This window comes from Triticum urartu, chromosome 5A (genome assembly GCF_056163025.1).
Source record: "Triticum urartu cultivar PI428250 chromosome 5A, HENAU_Tu73, whole genome shotgun sequence".
NCBI classification, from domain to species: Eukaryota; Viridiplantae; Streptophyta; class Magnoliopsida; order Poales; family Poaceae; genus Triticum; species Triticum urartu.
In genome coordinates, this window is record NC_141877.1 from 573,485,455 (window position 1) to 573,502,807 (window position 17,353).

A 17,353-nucleotide genomic window follows, 5' to 3' on the forward strand; every position below is an offset into this window, starting at 1 on the left:
ACGAGGAGCAGAAGGAAATTATAAGCGGTTTTCAGCAAGGTATTCTCTGTAAGTACTGAAATAAGTGGTAACAGATAGTTTTGTGATAGGATAAATTGTAACGAGCAACAAGTAACAAAAGTAAATAAATTGCAGCAAGGTGGCCCAGTCCTTTTGTAGCAAAGGACAAGCCGGAACAAACTCTTATAATAGGAAAAGCGCTCCCGAGGACACATGGGAATATCGTCAAGCTAGTTTTCATCACGTTCATATGATTCGCGTTCGATACTTTGATAATTTGATATGTGGGTGGACCGGTGCTTGGGTGATGTTCTTACTTGAACAAGCATCCCACTTATGATTAACCTCTATTGCAAGCATCCGCAACTACAACAAAAGTATTAAGGTAAACCTAACCATAGCATGAAACATATGGATCCAAATCAGCCCCTTACGAAGCAACGCATAAACTAGGGTTTAAGCTTCTGTCACTCTAGCAACCCATCATCTACTTATTACTTCCCAATGCCTTCCTCTAGGCCCAAATAATGGTGAAGTGTTATGTAGTCGACATTCACATAACACCACTGGAGGCTAGACAACATACATCTTATCAAATATCAAATGAATACCAAATTCACATGACTACTCATAGCAAGACTTCTCCCTTGTCCTCAGGAACGAACGTAATTACTCACAAAGCATATTCATGTTCATAATCAGAGGGGTAATAATATTCATATAGGATCTGAACATATGATCTTCCACCAAATAAACCAACTAGCATCAACTACAAGGAGTAATCAACACTACTAGAAACCTACTAGCACCAATCCCGGACTTTGATACAAGGATTGGATACAAGAGATGAACTAGGGTTTGGAGATGAGATGGTGCTGGTGAAGATGTTGATGGAGATTGCCCTCTCCCGATGAGAGGAGCGTTGGTGATGACGATGGTGATGATTTCCCCCTCCCAGAGGGAAGTTTCCCCGGCAGAATAGCTCTGCCGAAGCTCTAGATTGGATCCGCCAAGGTTCCGCCTCGTGGCGGTGGAGTCTCGTCCCGAAAAGTTCCTCTCTATTTTTTTTCTCATCGAGAGACCTCATATAGGAGAAGATGGGCATCGGAGATCCACCAGGGGGCCCATGAGGTAGGGGGCGCGCCCTAGGGGGGGGTGCCCCCCACCCTCGTGAGAAGGGTGTGGGCCCACTGCCCTTCATCTTTGGCGTGTATTTTTCTTTATTTCTTTTAAGATGTTCCGTGGAGTTTCAGGACTTTTGGAGTTGCGCAGAATAGGTCTCTAATATTTGCTCCTTTTCCAGACCAGAATTCCAGCTGCCGGCATTCTCCCTCTTTATGTAAACCTTGTAAAATAAGAGAAAATAGCCATAAGTATTGTGACATAAAGTGAAATAACAGTCCATAATGCAATAAATATCGATATAAAAGCATGATGCAAAATGAACGTATCACCCACGCACACGCAAGATCATGGTGATGCATAGCAACGAGAGGGGAGAGTGTTGTCCACGTACCCTCGTAGACCAAAAACGGAAGCGTTAGCACAACACGGTTGATGTAGTCGTACGTCTTCACGATCCGACCGATCAAGTACCGAACGCACGGCACCTCCGAGTTCAGCACACGTTCAGCCCGATGACGTCCCTTGAACTCCGATCCAGCTGAGTGTTGAGGGAGAGTTTCGTCAGCACGACGGCGTGGTGACGATGATGATGTTCTACCGACGCAGGGCTTCGCCTAAGCACCGCTACAGTATTATCGAGGTGGAGTATGGTGGAGGGGGGCACCACACATGGCTAAAAGATCAACATATCAATTGTTGTGTCTATGGGGTGTCCCCTGGCCACGTATATAAAGGAGTGGAGGAGGGGAGGGGCCGGCCCTCTCTATGGCGCGCCCTAGGGGAGTCCTACTCCCACCAGGAGAAGGATTCCCCTTTTCCTAGTAGAACTAGGAGCCCTTCCAAGTAGTAGGAGTAGGAGAGAAGGAAAGGGAAAAGAGAAGAGAAGGAAGGAGGGGTCGTAGCCCTCCCCCTTAGTCCAATTCGGACTAGGCCTTGGGGGCGCGCAGCCTGCCTCTCTCTCTTTCCCCTAACCCAATAAGGCCCATACACTCCCCGGCGAATTCCCGTAACTCCCCGGTACTCCGATAAATACCCGAATCACTCGGAACCTTTCCGATGTCTAAATATAGTCGTCCAATATATCGATCTTTACGTATCGACCATTTCGAGACTTCTCGTCATGTCCCCGATCTCATCCGGGACTCCGAACTACCTTCGGTACATCAAAACACATAAACTCATAATATAACCATCATCGAACTTTAAGCGTGCGGACCCTACGGGTTCGAGAACTATGTAGACATGACCGAGACACGTCTCCGGTCAATAACCAATAGCGGAACCTGGATGCTCATATTGGCTCCCACATATTCTACGAAGATCTTTATCGGTCAAACCGCATAACAACATACGTTGTTCCCTTTGTCATCGGTATGTTACTTGCCTGAGATTCGATCGTCGGTATCTCAATACCTAGTTCAATCTCGTTACCGGCAAGTCTCTTTACTCGTTCCGTAATACATCATCCCGCAACTAACTCATTAGTTGCAATGCTTGCAAGGCTTAAGTGATGTGTATTACCGAGTGGGCCCAAAGATACCTCTCCAACAATCGGAGTGACAAATCCTAATCTCGAAATACGCCAACCCAACAAGTACCTTCGGAGACACCTGTAGAGCACCTTTATAATCACCCAGTTACGTTGTGACGTTTGGTAGTACACAAAGTGTTCCTCCGGTAAACGGGAGTTGCATAATCTCATAGTCATAGGAACATGATAAGTCATGAAGAAAGCAATAGCAACAAACTAAACGATCAAGTGCTAAGCTAACGGAATGGGTCAAGTCAATCACATCATTCTCCTAATGATGTGATCCCGTTAATCAGATGACAACTCTTTGTCTATGGCTAGGAAACATAACCATCTTTGATCAACGAGCTAGTCAAGTAGAGGCATACTAGTGACACTCTGTTTGTCTATGTATTCACACATGTATCATGTTTCCGATTAATACAATTGTAGCATGAATAGTAAACATTTATCATGATATAAGGAAATAAATAATAACTTTATTATTGCCTCTAGGGCATATTTCCTTCACCTCCGTCATCCCTCATATTTTAAAACTGGACAAGTTTAACCCAAACCCGTAAAGAAAGTTGTATTGGGCTGGCATGTCCTCGGGTTTGAGTAAGCCCAATTCTTTTCAGCTTTTGATTCTCGAGAATCAACTTTTGGGAAACTTCTCACAAAATCAACCATCGAGTTCTTTTCTGAGATTGTGGTGGTCTGAGATTACGGGATGAGTTTGTGTGCTGACATGTCTATAATGTCCTTAAACTAAAACTGGGTGTTGAAAGTACCGTTGACGATAGCATTCAAATTAGCACATAGTAGAAGCAAAAAAGAACCATTCACAGTTGCATTGAGTAATCACAGTTTTTTTAACCAAGTCATCTTCCATTTACAGTTGCATTGAGCATTTATAGTAGTAAAATGAAAATTACATGCTCGGTCCATTCATCCATCCATCTACGAAAAACCTAGCACCATTGATCCATCCATCAAGCAAATCATGTACTAAGCATCTACATACATCCCGTAAAAAAAGCATCTACATATATCCATTTTATCCAACTTTCATGTACAAGAGGGGAACTAGAATAGAGAGATGAACAAACACCGAAGGAGGAGAGGCTCATCAGGCAGCGGTGCAAGAGAGCTGTGGCCGGCGGGATGAGCTCTTCCACCGCTGGGATTGGATGATTTACCCCACTTTATAAGGGATTGCATGATTTGCCCCAGGGTTGTTTTAATTACCAGTGGCTCCGATCCCACCCGGCAGCCTCTCAGGAGGGCAAATTATCAAATGGGGAAGTAAAGTGGGGCCAAAGATTTAATTTCTCGGAAATCGAGCGAGGGGAGACCGATCGAGCCGACCCAATCGTTTTCTCGGGCGGAAGGGCATTTTGCCCGTAATTTTGCCTTTAAACAAAGGGTGTGCCCTAAAAATTAAAACGTTTTCTTTTGAGGGAGATCCAAAATCGACCCAAAACGATGCTTCTAAGTTGCACTGTCGATTGTGGTTCGATTTTCATAATTCTACATAATCAAATCAAGTTCTTTTAAGCTTCTGATTTTCCAGACCCTGATTCTTCATAATCAGGTCAAAAGAACTGGGCCTAAGAACATCTCAAGTTACTGCCATCCCATCTCAACTCATCTCATTTCTCTGGATGCATAAGCAGCATTTTGTCGAACATCTTGTGTGCGTTCGGCCTCCACGCCGCTGGCGTAACACCGAGCTCAAGTCCGGTCACCTTGCGCTGGTGGCCAAGCGCACTACACCAGTTCGCACCACACACGCCGCCACTCATCGTCGACAAGCGGCAGGGCATCAATGAGCGAGCCGAATGAGGTGGTAGACGGCGCATACGAGCAGGAGAATTGTTCAGCTCCTGAGCGAGGCATCGCGTAGGCGGCGCGTGTCGTGGCGGCGCCCGCGCGTCCAGGCCCGTCGGGAGCAGCAGGCCGGCGTTGCTGCGCATGACGTACGCGCTGTGCTGCATGCTCCCGCGTCGGCTACTGCAATGGCCCGAAGCGTGTGGCGGCGTGCCGATCGACCAACGTCATGTCGCCGCCGAGGAGGGCCACCAGGATGCGCACATCGCTGGCGGCCACGGCCAGCTCGCCGACGATGAGGCAAGTGTGATTACCCCCGGGAAATGCATGCCAGCTGTTCGATAAAATGACTACAATAAAGTTTCAATACCAGCCCAATACCGCTCCATTTTCTGGTTCTGGACGAAACATGTCTGATTTTGAAACACAAGGGACCAAATGTCGACGGAAAAAAGATGAGGGATCCAATGTCTACTTGTAAACTTGAGGGACCAACAATATACACTTTTCTCAAAACAAAACAGATATGAAACTCAAACAAATATTCATGTTTGTCTAGATCATGTGCAAGAAGGATATATATAGACACACACACAAGCATGCATAGAGAGGTGTTCTTCAGTTCTTGCATATTAACTGAGATTCATTTTTGCGCTTGCAGCATAGAACGAAGACAAGTTGCGACTTCAGTAAATGAAGGTCTTCGCTCAGGCTCAGTTGACCAGCATTGCTCCATGAGTTTCCTCCATTCCGGGTTACATGAAGTGGGCACTGGCGGCCTCAGTGTGTCACTCAAAATACCCCCTGCACACTCCCATTGGAAACTAATGTTTAATAATTTACTCAAGAAGAGCGAAGGTATGTTTTCGGTTAAATTAGCATATAAATTTACCACCTGGTTCCCTGAACTTGAGAATTACACACCCAGGCACCTAAACTTGTATAAATGAATATATTCAACTACCTAGGTGACTAGTAGCAACTATATATGATTTTGCTATAACTTACTGTTTGGCTTTGTGTAGATCATGTGAAATTAACGAATAATGATGTTCTTTTGTTTAAATGAAGTTAACATAGATCCTGCAAACATTCTCGCCTTTCATGACCTTTCTTTTCAAGAAGATCTCAAGATTTAGCTTAAATAAGTTGTCAACAACTGCTATTTAAGTAGTTTCAGCTTATCCCTACTCACAAGTATATGATACTCATGTTTAAGGACTTAAATGTGCGGTTCCCAAGTTTAGGACCCAAGTGGTATAATTGCAGAACCATGGAATTCAGAAGATGAGATTACCACTACAGCCTACGGATGGAGGATCATACTGTTTCATACCTATAACTCCTCCATAGTGCATGCCATCATATGGATCCTCACCAGTGAGAATTTCCCACATCACAACGCCAAAAGAATAGACATCGACCTGTGTTACCATAAAATTGGCATATTTGAGAATACAAAAGAGAAGAACATGTCAGGCCTAAGTATATTCTAGAAATTTTACAATCTTTTTGTCAGTGTGTGTTAAATTCTGCAAGTTTTTTTTTTCATGAATCAAATAGGAGGAATGCTCTAGTTCATGTTTAAAGTGAATTTTCATCCCCTCTATATCACAAATAAGTAACTTTTTGGGCATGCTTTCAGTCAAACTTTTAAAACTTTGGCTGCAAATATCATTTTAATTGCTATGTTTAATTTTTTTAAATCATATGTATAGATCTTTCAGAAAGCATTTCTAGAATATCATGTTTTTCAGTCTTGTACATATATTCCTACTATAGATTAGTGATCAAAGTTATATCTCAAAGACCGTGTCAGTATCTAAAAAGTCACTTGTTTGTGATATGAAGAGAGTATATAGCACTCCCAGTGAGCAGGTCAAATATCTTCAGCATCATGCCACAGTTTGAACAATGTTATACATTCATATAACTGATAAGTATGTCGTATAACCTTTGTGCATGAATGTCAAGTGAAATTGTGAAACAAACACAATGCTATAATTTGGGTTCTTCGTAATTTGTAGCACCTTCACACTTCCAAGTCATTAAAAAGATTCATCATAATACCTTTTCAGATACTTTTGTGCCACTCATTGTCAACAATTCTGGGGCCATCCATGGAAGAGTTCCTCTCATTCCACCAGAAACCATGGTGGCTTGTTTCATCTTTGATAAACCAAAATCGGCAACCTGCAGTCATTATTTCTCTATTATGCCCTTCATTTATATGCAGAAGTCCGTCATATGTATTTCATAAATGTGTATCATTTTGCTTCACCCATTTGCATTTCATATTTAAAATTAAGAAAATACATATGGTATTTTTTTTGCGGGGTAATACGTATGGTATTTGAATACTGGTGTTGTGGCATACCTTGCATATGGGACGAGAGGGATCCTTAACATTCACTAGCAAGTTATCGCATTTCAGATCGAAATGGACAATGTCCTTGGAGTGCAAATATTCCATTCCAATGGCGGCATCCATTGCAACAAGTACCCTCTTGCGCCAATCGAGATATTTGTCCTTGCGACTGAGTACTTTCTTCAGAGATCCATTGACCATGAATTCTGTTACAGTAGCTAATGTCCCCCCTGGCCCATTATTCACAACCCCGTAAAGTGCCAGAATATTCGGATGGTGAAGTTTTGAGATGATAGCAGCCTCTCTCCAAAATTCTGTTATCTGCATGATATTATATGTTTAATGATGGATATATGCTGCATTTCTCGCTTTCAACCCTTTGCATTTTTCTAAAAGGGATTAAGTTTTGTTCAGTTTGCTCTCTACTACTCCAGTTTTTAACAGATGCAATTGGTATGGCTTACCAGTTTATCTGCCTGTGATGATTGGTATGAAAAACAGCTGTTGTTTATCCGTTTAATGGCAACATCTGTTCCCCTCCATTTTCCATGAAAAACAGTTCCAAATGCTCCGGCACCCATCTCACGGAGATCTTCGAGGTCATCGTTGCTTATTATCTGCCATTTGTATGACATCAACTTTAGGAAGAAGTCCTTGTATAATGAAAAAGGTAGGAAATGTGTGCGAATGATATTCACTGATAAATGCCTTGCTTATCGCTCTGACACAAAATTTCCTATGTCACAGACTACTGCATGTGAAGTTAATTACAAACCTGGACATTACTCATAAGATCTCTGCCCAACACTGCATTTGCAGGCAGAGATTTTTCACTGCTCTTGGTTTCACGTAGCTGAGAGTAGAAGACAAGTCAGAAGTTATACGGTGAATCGTTTTCATCATATTGTACCATTTGAAACATGGGGTGCAGATATGATGACATACCTCAGCCTCTGGGATTGATGGTGCAGCATTTTCTTCAGCTTCATGCAATGGAGCTCTGATTTGAGGATTAATGATGCCAGTGCCAACCGAGCGAAATCGAGTGATTTCTGATGAATGCTCATCTGTTGTTGGACTGCTGGGTCGTTCTTGTATTGTATCACTCGAAGCACGTACAAGAGTATTTGGTTGCAGATTTATCCTTTTGTCTAAAGGTGTAGAAGCAAAAGGAAGTACCGATGTTGCAGGACCTGCAGGTTGGTTCTTCTGGATGCTGTTGGTTGGAACTGACCTCTCCGGATACTGCAAGTTTGCACTGACGTTGCCGCCAGGACTAGTGGATTCATGACTAGGTTCAGATATCTCCATCCTGTTGTGCGGCTGGAAATTAGTGTTCTTCCTTAGTGAATTTGATGGCTGCGTCGTCACACTACTGTTGTCCAATGGTATCTGAAGCTGTTTCCTTGGTGATATTTTTTCCTGTGCCCCAGTAGTTCTGTAAGTGTCTGTGGTAGTCTGTTGATGCTGCACCGTGGATTCAGAAGGCGCAGATGCACCAGGGGAAGCTTTACTAGTCTTTCTGGCTGCAGAGATCATGCTATCTTCGTTACCTTGTGCCTTATAATACTGGTTGATTATCCGTCTCTGGGTACTTGGGGGAGTCCTCTCCAGCTGACCACCTGCTATCACTGGCGGTACCGCGATACTCTGCAAGGGCTTGCTTTTGATGGGCACTGAAGCTTCCTCTGTTCTGCCTGCCGGCGGCCCTGCTTCCACACCGATGCCAAACATCAGCTGGTCCAGGTCATTGGCCGAGGATCTACCGATGCTGTGTGCTCTCGGCTCATAACCTGGTGTGGTGATGATCCCATTGACAAGAGCGATGAACTGCGCCTCTTTCTCGGCATCGGATGAGCCTTGTACCACGAAACGCATGTGGCGCTCATCGTCCTTGCGAGAGAAGAGGTACATGTTGATCATTTCTCTGTTTTCCTCTAGCACAATGCACTCATCAATCATATGCCGGAGGTCATCATCGGAGGTGATGGAGATGAGCATGCTCAGTTGCTCCCCTGGTAGGTGGTACTTTATTGTGTGGGCTCTCCTTATTAGCCTTGTTGTCTTGCTGACCAACTCTTGCCAAGAAATGTCCCGGCTAATTTTCATCAGATGCCTGTCACCACCGATGTACCGGAGCTCGCCGTCGCTTGGCCTTGGCAAGAAAGTGCCACCGAAGTTGCAGATAAGCTTTACCTTCATTGATTTAACATCGTAGTAATCTCGAGGGAGCTGTCTGCTGGTGAAACTCAGTGGACCAGATGTTGGCGGATTCTTTGGTCCTTTCAGGTCAGAAATGTTAAATTGTTCCACCCAGTCCATGTTGCTGGTGTGGTGCTGTTCTCCTTGACGGTAATCAGAACGATGGACTACTTGTGTTTGCTCTCTCTTGCATAAATTCAGAAGAAATTTCTCACCAATCTGTCAGAACTAGCTCAGTACATGGCGTTGGTCCTATTTTACCAAGAACTTTATAGACCTAGGATATACAGTCTGTCAGAATAAATTTCTCCTTTTATTTGTGTTATAACTTATAAGAATCTGAGGCGGTTAAAACTAAGATATGCAAAGATTACATAAGCTCAGGAGAAAAGGAACCCACAATTAAACGAGAAGAAAGGTAACTAACCTGTAGAGAGTTCAGGCTTCTACTGGGACTCAAAACTTCATGGTTGCCAACAGCTTCATATTTTTGCCTCAGTGCCAGTGTTGTTTGAGATACTAATATGACGAACAGGTGAGTGGATTCAGGTATAGAAAGATTGTTTCTGAGGGAAGTTGGATTGGAGTTGGTGAGTTGCTGACTCACCTTTGAAGCAATGAGTGGATGGTGTCTGCAACACCTACGTTTTATTACTAACAATATTTGTCATGTGGACTGTTGAACAAGATTCCATCATCAGCTGCCACTTAACCTGGGGCAAGGGGCGGCCCCTGAAACCTTTGTTGTCGTTGTCAAATGGCAACAGGATATGAACCATCGTCACTATATGGCCGCCCATAGCCCAGTTGCATTTGTCATTTTGTTTCTTCTTCTTCTTTAAAATGGGGCCGTCCCTGCTGAAACTTGGCTTCCGGTTGTTGATAACATATTTATTATCAAATACGCATGTTGCAGCTGCAGGCGAGGAGTGGCTGTCATGCATTGGTATTCTAAGGTTGAAAGCTTGAACGTTTCTTTCCCAGGTAAAAGTAATGTTTCTGGTTGACCTATGACTTTTTTACTAACAGTCTCAACATTTGTTCTCCTTTCACTTTTGTATCGATTGTGTTATCTTGGACATAGTTTTCTTCGTTGTTACTTTGTTAGCTAACTAAGAATGGAAGAATGGTACTCCTCCTTTGGCTGCTTTGCTCCATTCTTTTACGGTAGATGATTATCACATTAAATACGCGATTCCACTGCCATCTCTTGGGATTCCTTTCGTACTATGTTATTTGCTCCAAAAGGCGTTACCTGAGGAATATCGACAAAAAGAGGTGCGTGAGCGCGGTAAAATCTTCTTGGCCCATTAGGTCCACTTTTGTATCGTTTGTGTTATCTTCGACGTAGTTTTCTTTGTTGTTACTTTGTTAGCTAACTAAGAATGGAAGAATGGTACTCCTCCTTTGGCTGCTTTGCTCCATTCTTTTACGGTAGATGATTATTATATTAAATACGTGATTCCACTGCCATTTTTTGGGATTCCTTTCGTACTATGTTACTCCCTCCGTTCCTTGATATAAGGTGTATAGATTTTTTAGAAAAAGTTCGAAATATAAGGTGTCTTGCGTTGCACCACTCGTTTGAATAATTTTTTAGGGATTTGATTACATTTACTTATATTAGGCAAACTCCTCTATTTTCTCATGTCAATTAGTCAGGTGTAATCTCGCCCAAAACTTGTAAAATTTTCACTCCACGTGCGTTCTTTAATTTTCGTGCCAAAAACTATACACCCTATATTTAGGAACGGAGGGAGTATTTGGTAAAATCTCACAAAGCCTACCATGTTGGCACAAAATAACTGTCAAAATCATCACATAATTTGGACCCATCGGCAAGGTGTAGGATCGATTTCCCCATTGGTCACCGCACCATTGATGTCGAGTAGGTTATGGACGAACAGACGAAGCTGGTAATTGAGGCAGCAACACTGATAGTTGTGATTCATGCATGGCTTATGTTGATCCACAAGAGAGTTGTTTGTCGCAGTGACAAGCCTGTTATCTGTTATGCTCCAATGTTAACCCGGGATCAAGAAAGGATAACAAATCTGAACTACATCTATAACTGAAGTGAAACAAAGGCTTTGTGGATACTAAGAATGAAAAGAGCACCTTTAGCCAGGCTTGTGCAAACCTTCAGGAGTAGGGGGCTGCTACAAGATAGCATTCACACCTATGTGGAAGAGGAAGTTGCCATGTTTCTTCATGTTGTCGGTCGTAACCAGAGGTTCAGGGTTATCCACAACACGTTCAGGAGATCAATGGAGACCATTTCCAGGTACTTCAGGTAAGTGTTGTATGCTCATGGGTAACTTGGAGGAAAGATGATCAGGTCACCAACCGTCCGGACTCCTAGCAAGATTCACACTAGCCCAAGATGGTATCCATATTTCGAGGTGAGCACTAACAATATGTAGTTCATGCCTTGACATGCTTCTATTATTATGCTATAGCCATAACACAATCTTGTAATGCCATTTCAGGGTTGCATTGGGGCAATAGATGGTACTCAAGTCACTGCTAGAGTGCCCAGGTCATAGTCTGCAACATACAGGGGGAGAAAGCACTACACAAGTCGGAATATTCTTGCTGATGTTGACTTTGATCTGAAGTTCACATATGTGTTGGCTGTCTGGGAAGGACCAGCACATGATGCTAACATTCCAAGTTACAGCATGACTAGACCTGATGGCATCAATATCCCCGATGGCAAGTTCTACCTAGGAGATGCTGGCTATGCATGTCGGCCAGGTGTTCTTCCACCCTTGAGGAAAACCAGGTGCCATCTAAATGAGTTCTCTGGTAGGAACTATCCTAGGACTCCATAGGAATTGTTTAATACTAGACACTCCTGTTGGGAAACGTTGCATGGAAAAAAAAATTCTACGCACACGCAAGATCTATCCATGGAGATGCATAGCAACGAGAGGGGAGAGTGTGTCTACGTACCCTCGTAGACCGTAACCGAAAGCGTTTAGTAATGCAGTTGATGTAATCGAACTTCTTCGCGATCCAACCGATCGAGTACCAAACGTACGCCACCTCCGTGTTCAGCACACGTTCAGCTCGGTGACGTCCTCCGCCTTCTTGATCCAGCAAGACGGCGAGGTAGAGGATGAGTTCCGGCAGCACGACAGCGTGGTGACGGTGATGATGAAGTGATCTTCGCAGGGCTTCGCCTAAGCACTACGAAAATATGATCGAGGATGTAAACGGTGGAGGGAGACGCTGCACACGGCTAAGCAATTGTTCTGGGTGTGCTAGGCGCCCCTCCCACATATATATATATATATAGGTGGGAAGGAGAGGGGAGAGGCTAAGGGGCGCCCCAAGTAAGCCCGAATCCTACTTGGGCTTGCCCTAGGCCGCCCCCTTTCCTTCTTTTGGCGTCAAGGGGAAGGAAGGAGGAGGTGCCCCCCTTCCTTTCTCCCACAAGGGGGGAAGGCAGGAGGAGGTGGCCCCCCTTTCCTTCTTTTAGGGCCGGCGGCCAGGGAGAGGGCGCGCCAGCCCCTCTGTGGGCTGGTATGCGCCTCTCCTTGGCCCATTAGGCCCATAGACCTCCCGGAACCCCTTCCGGTGATCCGATGACTACTCGGTGCACTCCAAAACTATTCTGGTGTCCGAATACTGTCGTCCTATATATCAATCTTTACCTCTCGACCATTTCGAGACTCCTCGTCATGTCCATGATCTCATCCACGACTCTGAACAACATTCGGTCACCAAATCATATAACTCATATAACACTATATCGTCAACGAACGTTAAGTGTGCGGACCCTACGAGTTCGAGAATTATGTAGACATGACCGAGACACCTCTCCGGTCAATAACCAATAGCGGAACCTGGATGCCCATATTGGCTCCTACATATTCTATGAAGATCTTTATCGGTCGAACCGTTATGACAACATACGTAATTCCCTTTGTCCATCTGTATGTTACTTGCCCGAGGTTCGATCGTCAGTATCTTCATACCTAGTTCAATCTCGTTACCGGCAAGTCTCTTTACTCGTTTTGTAATACATCATCTTGCAACTAACTATTTAGTCACTTTGCTTGCAAGGCTTCTTATGATGTGTATTACCGAGAGGGCCCAGAGATACCTTTCTGATACACGGAGTGACAAATCCTAATCTCGATCAATGCCAACTCAACAAACACCTTCGGAGATACCTGTAGAGCATCTTTATGATCACCCAGTTACGTTGTGACGTTTGATAGCACACATGGTATTCCTCCGGTATCCGGGAGTTGCATAATCTCATAGTCGAAGGAATATGTATTTGACATTAAGAAAGCAATAGCAATAAACTGAACGATCATATGCTAAGCTAACAGATGTGTCTTGTCCATCACATCATTCTCCTAATGATGTGATCCCATTATCAAATGACAACTCATGTCTATGGTTAGGAAACCTTAACCATCTTTGATCAACGAGCTAGTCTAGTAGAGGCTCACTAGGGACACGGGATTTGTTTATGTATCCACACATGTATTTAAGTTCTTGGTCAATATAATTATAGCATGAATAATAAACCTTTATCATGATTTAGGAAAGTAATAATAACCATTTTATTATTGCCTCTAGGGCATATTTCCATCAACTCTAGCCTTCGAGTTACGGTTGAGAGTGCATTTGGAGCTCTGAAGAATAGGTTTAAGATCCTGGATCAGAATCCACCGCACACTTTCCCCATTCAGATTAAGTTTGTTCTTACTTGTTGCATTCTGTATAACTGGACCCTATAATGGGGTTGTGCTGAACTGGTGTCGGGGGAGGAAGAGGTGATGCCTGACGATGTTGTCAGCTCCGGCCATGGCGTGGAGGCATTTGACAACGAAGCTTGAAAGAGCAAAAGGATGAAGTGGGCACAGTCAATGTGGGATAAAAGAGGCCAGACAAGGATCTGAAGAAGAAGAAGACGAGCAACAGTAGTAGTAGAAGAAGAACTGCGATTTGTTTCCTAGCTAGGACCGAAATTATATCCACACCACTAGTGAGAAATTGTGATAGTACCTTATGCAGTTTGCAACCAAACACCGTGTAGTTTGTGCACCCAATGCAACGCAAGAAACCAAACGGGAGGTTAATATTTGTTCCCTTGTGCAACCAGCCTATATGCGGACAACCAAACTATAAGTAGATGCTGGTTTTTGACCGCTTTATCTCAGCCAAGCCCAGCTGAGGCACACACGCAAAGAGGCAAAAAAAGTGCAGACAACTAAACACATCCAATACAACTCGCCCTAAGCAAAGTGATTGAATAGTTTGATTGTAAAGCCAGAGATAGGGGATGGGGTGGGCACATATCAAATCTTACTCAAGATGATGCGTCGACTCTGTCTCTCGCAGATGCTCATAGGGGATGGGGTGTGTGTGCGTGCGTTCAAAAATGTGAGTGTATGTGCATATGTATGAGCGTGTGTATTGTGCTAAAAGAAATGGTACTATACCCCCGAGTTGGAACATGATCTCAGAATTCAAAAGTATTGCATTCCGCTGCCCCGCGGGCACGGCACGGTGTTTTCCATTACGATCTCTGGTTTGGCAGCAGCAAACACCAATTTGGCCTCAGGAGAGTCTCTCCCCCAGCACCAAACACCAGAACCAGAACGGGCAGCTGTGCACGTTCCCCAATCCCTCTCCCACCACCCACCTACCCAAATCCCAGCCTTCCTAAAACCCTAGGCCGCCGCCGCCGTCCATCGGTCGCACCTCCTTGCAGCGTCCCCGCTCGGGGGCCGCGGCAGCTGGCGGTCCTCCACGGTCCGCATGGCGTTCCGCGAGGATGGCTCGTCCATGGCCATCGTGGGGCTTCACTTCCGTGGCTCATGGTCGAAGCTTCACTTCTCGGGGCTCACGGCCAGAGCTTCACTTCCCGGTCCGCGAAGATTTATACTAGGTTTAACTTTTGTTTATGTTAAAAATTTGCCATGTCCGCTTTTGTTTAATGAAATATGTCAGAAATAGAATGAATGTGTTTCGGTTTAAATCATCCGGTTTGCATGAAAATCGTTCAGTTTGCTCAAATTGCATTTGAAATGTGTCAGCATGGTCCGCGTTGGAGATGCCCTTACTCTCCATCCTTTAGAAGATCCATAAATGCTAGTGCTTTTTTGAAATGAAGTTATGAGTCCGGAATGCTCGGTGGTTATCCTCTCCACCTATGATTTTAGAAAAATGTGACCCCAACAAAAACGCATTTTACAACTCGCCGTAAACAAGTGGTTGAACAATTTGATTGTAAAAGCCAAACATATCAAACCCGTTAGAAATTAATTAATTAATCTCTCTGTAAACTAATAAATAATAAAAGATTGTTTATACCCCGTCCCTCCAACAGTATGTGAGAGCGTTTTTGACACTACTAGTTCATGGAGGAAGTAAAATAATTCTTTGCTTAGAGCAACTTCAATGGAGCGACCCATTTCGTTCGCGACCGTCCGTTTGGGTCGGCGCGGACAGAAAAGGCGGCCCAACGCGCCGACCCAAACGGACGCGCGTCCGTTTTTCGTCCGCGGGCGACCCATTCCCGGCCCATTTTTGAGCCGGATTTGCATCGGCGCGGACACGCGACGGACGCGTGCTTGCTCGCCTACTTCTGTTCTCGGGCCCGCTCGTCTGTGGCACATTGGCCTCCCCCCCCCGCCAACAAGCAACCCTCGCCCCCGCCTCCTCCGTCACCGACGCCGCCGCCCATTTTGCCGACGACTCTTCCAGCTGCCGCCGCCTCCACATCCGCCCAGCAACGCCGCCCCTGCCCTCAGTCGCCCGTCGCCGCCGTTTTGCCGCTGGGGAGCAAGCTGGTTCCCCGCCGCTGTTTCCCCTACGCCCAGCCGCCCCGCGACCAAAAAGACGCCTCGCCGCCCCAGCCACAGACGACCGACACGCTCGTCGGACGTCGGCCGGGCAGCTAGCTGGTCTGTGGGCGCCGCGTCTCCCCTCGCCGGCCGTCTCCTTCTTCGACGCCCGCAAGCTGTTCGACAGTTTGCCAAGGTACGAAAATGGATTCCGCCGACGAGTTCTTTTTCCACAATTTCCTTTGCGACTCCGATGATTCGTCCGACGACGAGGAGGAGATATTGGCTGCTGTGTTGGTCCATCACCACCTCAACAACCAGTGGCCGTTGTTCCGTGGCTCCATTCCGGGCCATCTTCCGGCGTTGAATCGTAACCGGGAGAGCGGGCATTTCCTTCTCTGGAAGGACTACTTTGATACAACAAACCCGTTGTTCAAACATCACAAATTCCGCCGCCGGTTCCGTATGAGTAGGCATGTTTTCAACCGTATTAGAGAGGGAGTGGTCGGCTATGATGACTACTTCGAGTGCAAAGAGGATGTCGTCGGCAAGATTGGTTTCTCCTCTTATCAAAAATGCACTGCCGTCATCCGAATGCTTGCATACGGAGTGCCCGGTGATCTCATTGACGAGTACGTCCGTATGAGCGAGTCTACATGCCTAGAGTCCCTGTATAAGTTTTGCAAGGCTGCGATTGCTGTGTTTGGCCCTGAGTACTTGAGAGAGCCGACAGCTGAAGATACAGCCCGTTTGTTGGCGATGAATGCTAGCAGGGGCTTCCCGGGGATTCTTGGCAGCATAGACTGCATGCACTGGGAGTGGAAGAACCGCCCTTCTACTTGGCAAGGGCAGTATAAGGGACATGTCAGGGCTTGCATTGTCATACTAGAGGCCGTGACGTCTCAAGATCTCTGGATATGACACTCTTTCTTTGGCATGGCTGGATCACACAATGATATCAATGTGCTTCAGCGCTCGCCGGTGTTTGCTAGGCTTGGCGAAGGCAACAGCCCACCGGTGAACTTTACTGTCAACGGCCACACCTACGACGAAGAGTATTATCTGGGTGACGGTATCTATCCTCAGTGGACCACTATTGTCAAGACAATACCCAACCCTGTCGGAGAGAAAAGGAAAAGATTTGCCCAAGAACAAGAGAGTGCTAGAATTTCACCATATGTGAGAATGCAATGCAAAATTGGGCGGCCAGCCAGCCACGCCTGCACATAGGGGTGCGCGCTGCCGACCCATATGAAAAACAGGGCGGGCGGCCGAGCTAAACGAACAAAAAACGGACGGAATCGCCGTTCGTTTGGGTCGGCCCGTTGGAGTTGCTCTTAACCGCTTCAAGTTTAGCGACGGTCATTGGTTCCCGTCGTCTTTAATTCGCGTCTATACAGCACACCCCTTGAGCCACATACACATATGGCTCTACATATATAGCGTTTCATCATGGCCAAAGAACAACTGTTCCGTCACTTGCTTTTCTCTCTACCAAAACAC

At 45.4% G+C, this 17,353-nt stretch overlaps 2 protein-coding genes across 3 annotated transcripts; one reads left to right on the plus strand and one right to left on the minus strand.

Annotated features, from left to right (window-relative positions):
* Positions 1 to 4,909: 4,909 nt before the first annotated feature.
* On the minus strand, positions 4,910 to 9,768 carry LOC125510666 (uncharacterized). 2 transcript variants are annotated; one of them, XM_048675912.2, is made up of 9 exons: positions 9,646 to 9,768; positions 9,466 to 9,557; positions 7,782 to 9,315; positions 7,612 to 7,689; positions 7,301 to 7,453; positions 6,846 to 7,157; positions 6,539 to 6,661; positions 5,805 to 5,892; positions 4,910 to 5,272 (listed from the first exon to the last, which is right to left on the minus strand). In XM_048675912.2, exons 3-9 carry the CDS (start codon positions 9,156 to 9,158, stop codon positions 5,112 to 5,114), a joined length of 2,292 nt encoding a protein of 763 aa, XP_048531869.1. In that variant the 5' UTR covers positions 9,159 to 9,315; positions 9,466 to 9,557; positions 9,646 to 9,768; the 3' UTR covers positions 4,910 to 5,111. The 2 variants fall into 2 exon arrangements, with proteins under 2 accessions (XP_048531869.1, XP_048531870.1); XM_048675913.2 differs by having other exon boundaries at positions 7,782 to 9,329.
* A 6,286-nt stretch (positions 9,769 to 16,054) lies between these two features.
* Positions 16,055 to 16,771, plus strand: LOC147972988 (uncharacterized). The gene has a single exon (XM_087524526.1). The coding sequence runs from the start codon at positions 16,055 to 16,057 to the stop codon at positions 16,769 to 16,771; it is 717 nt and encodes a 238-aa protein (XP_087380652.1).
* Positions 16,772 to 17,353: the final 582 nt, after the last annotated feature.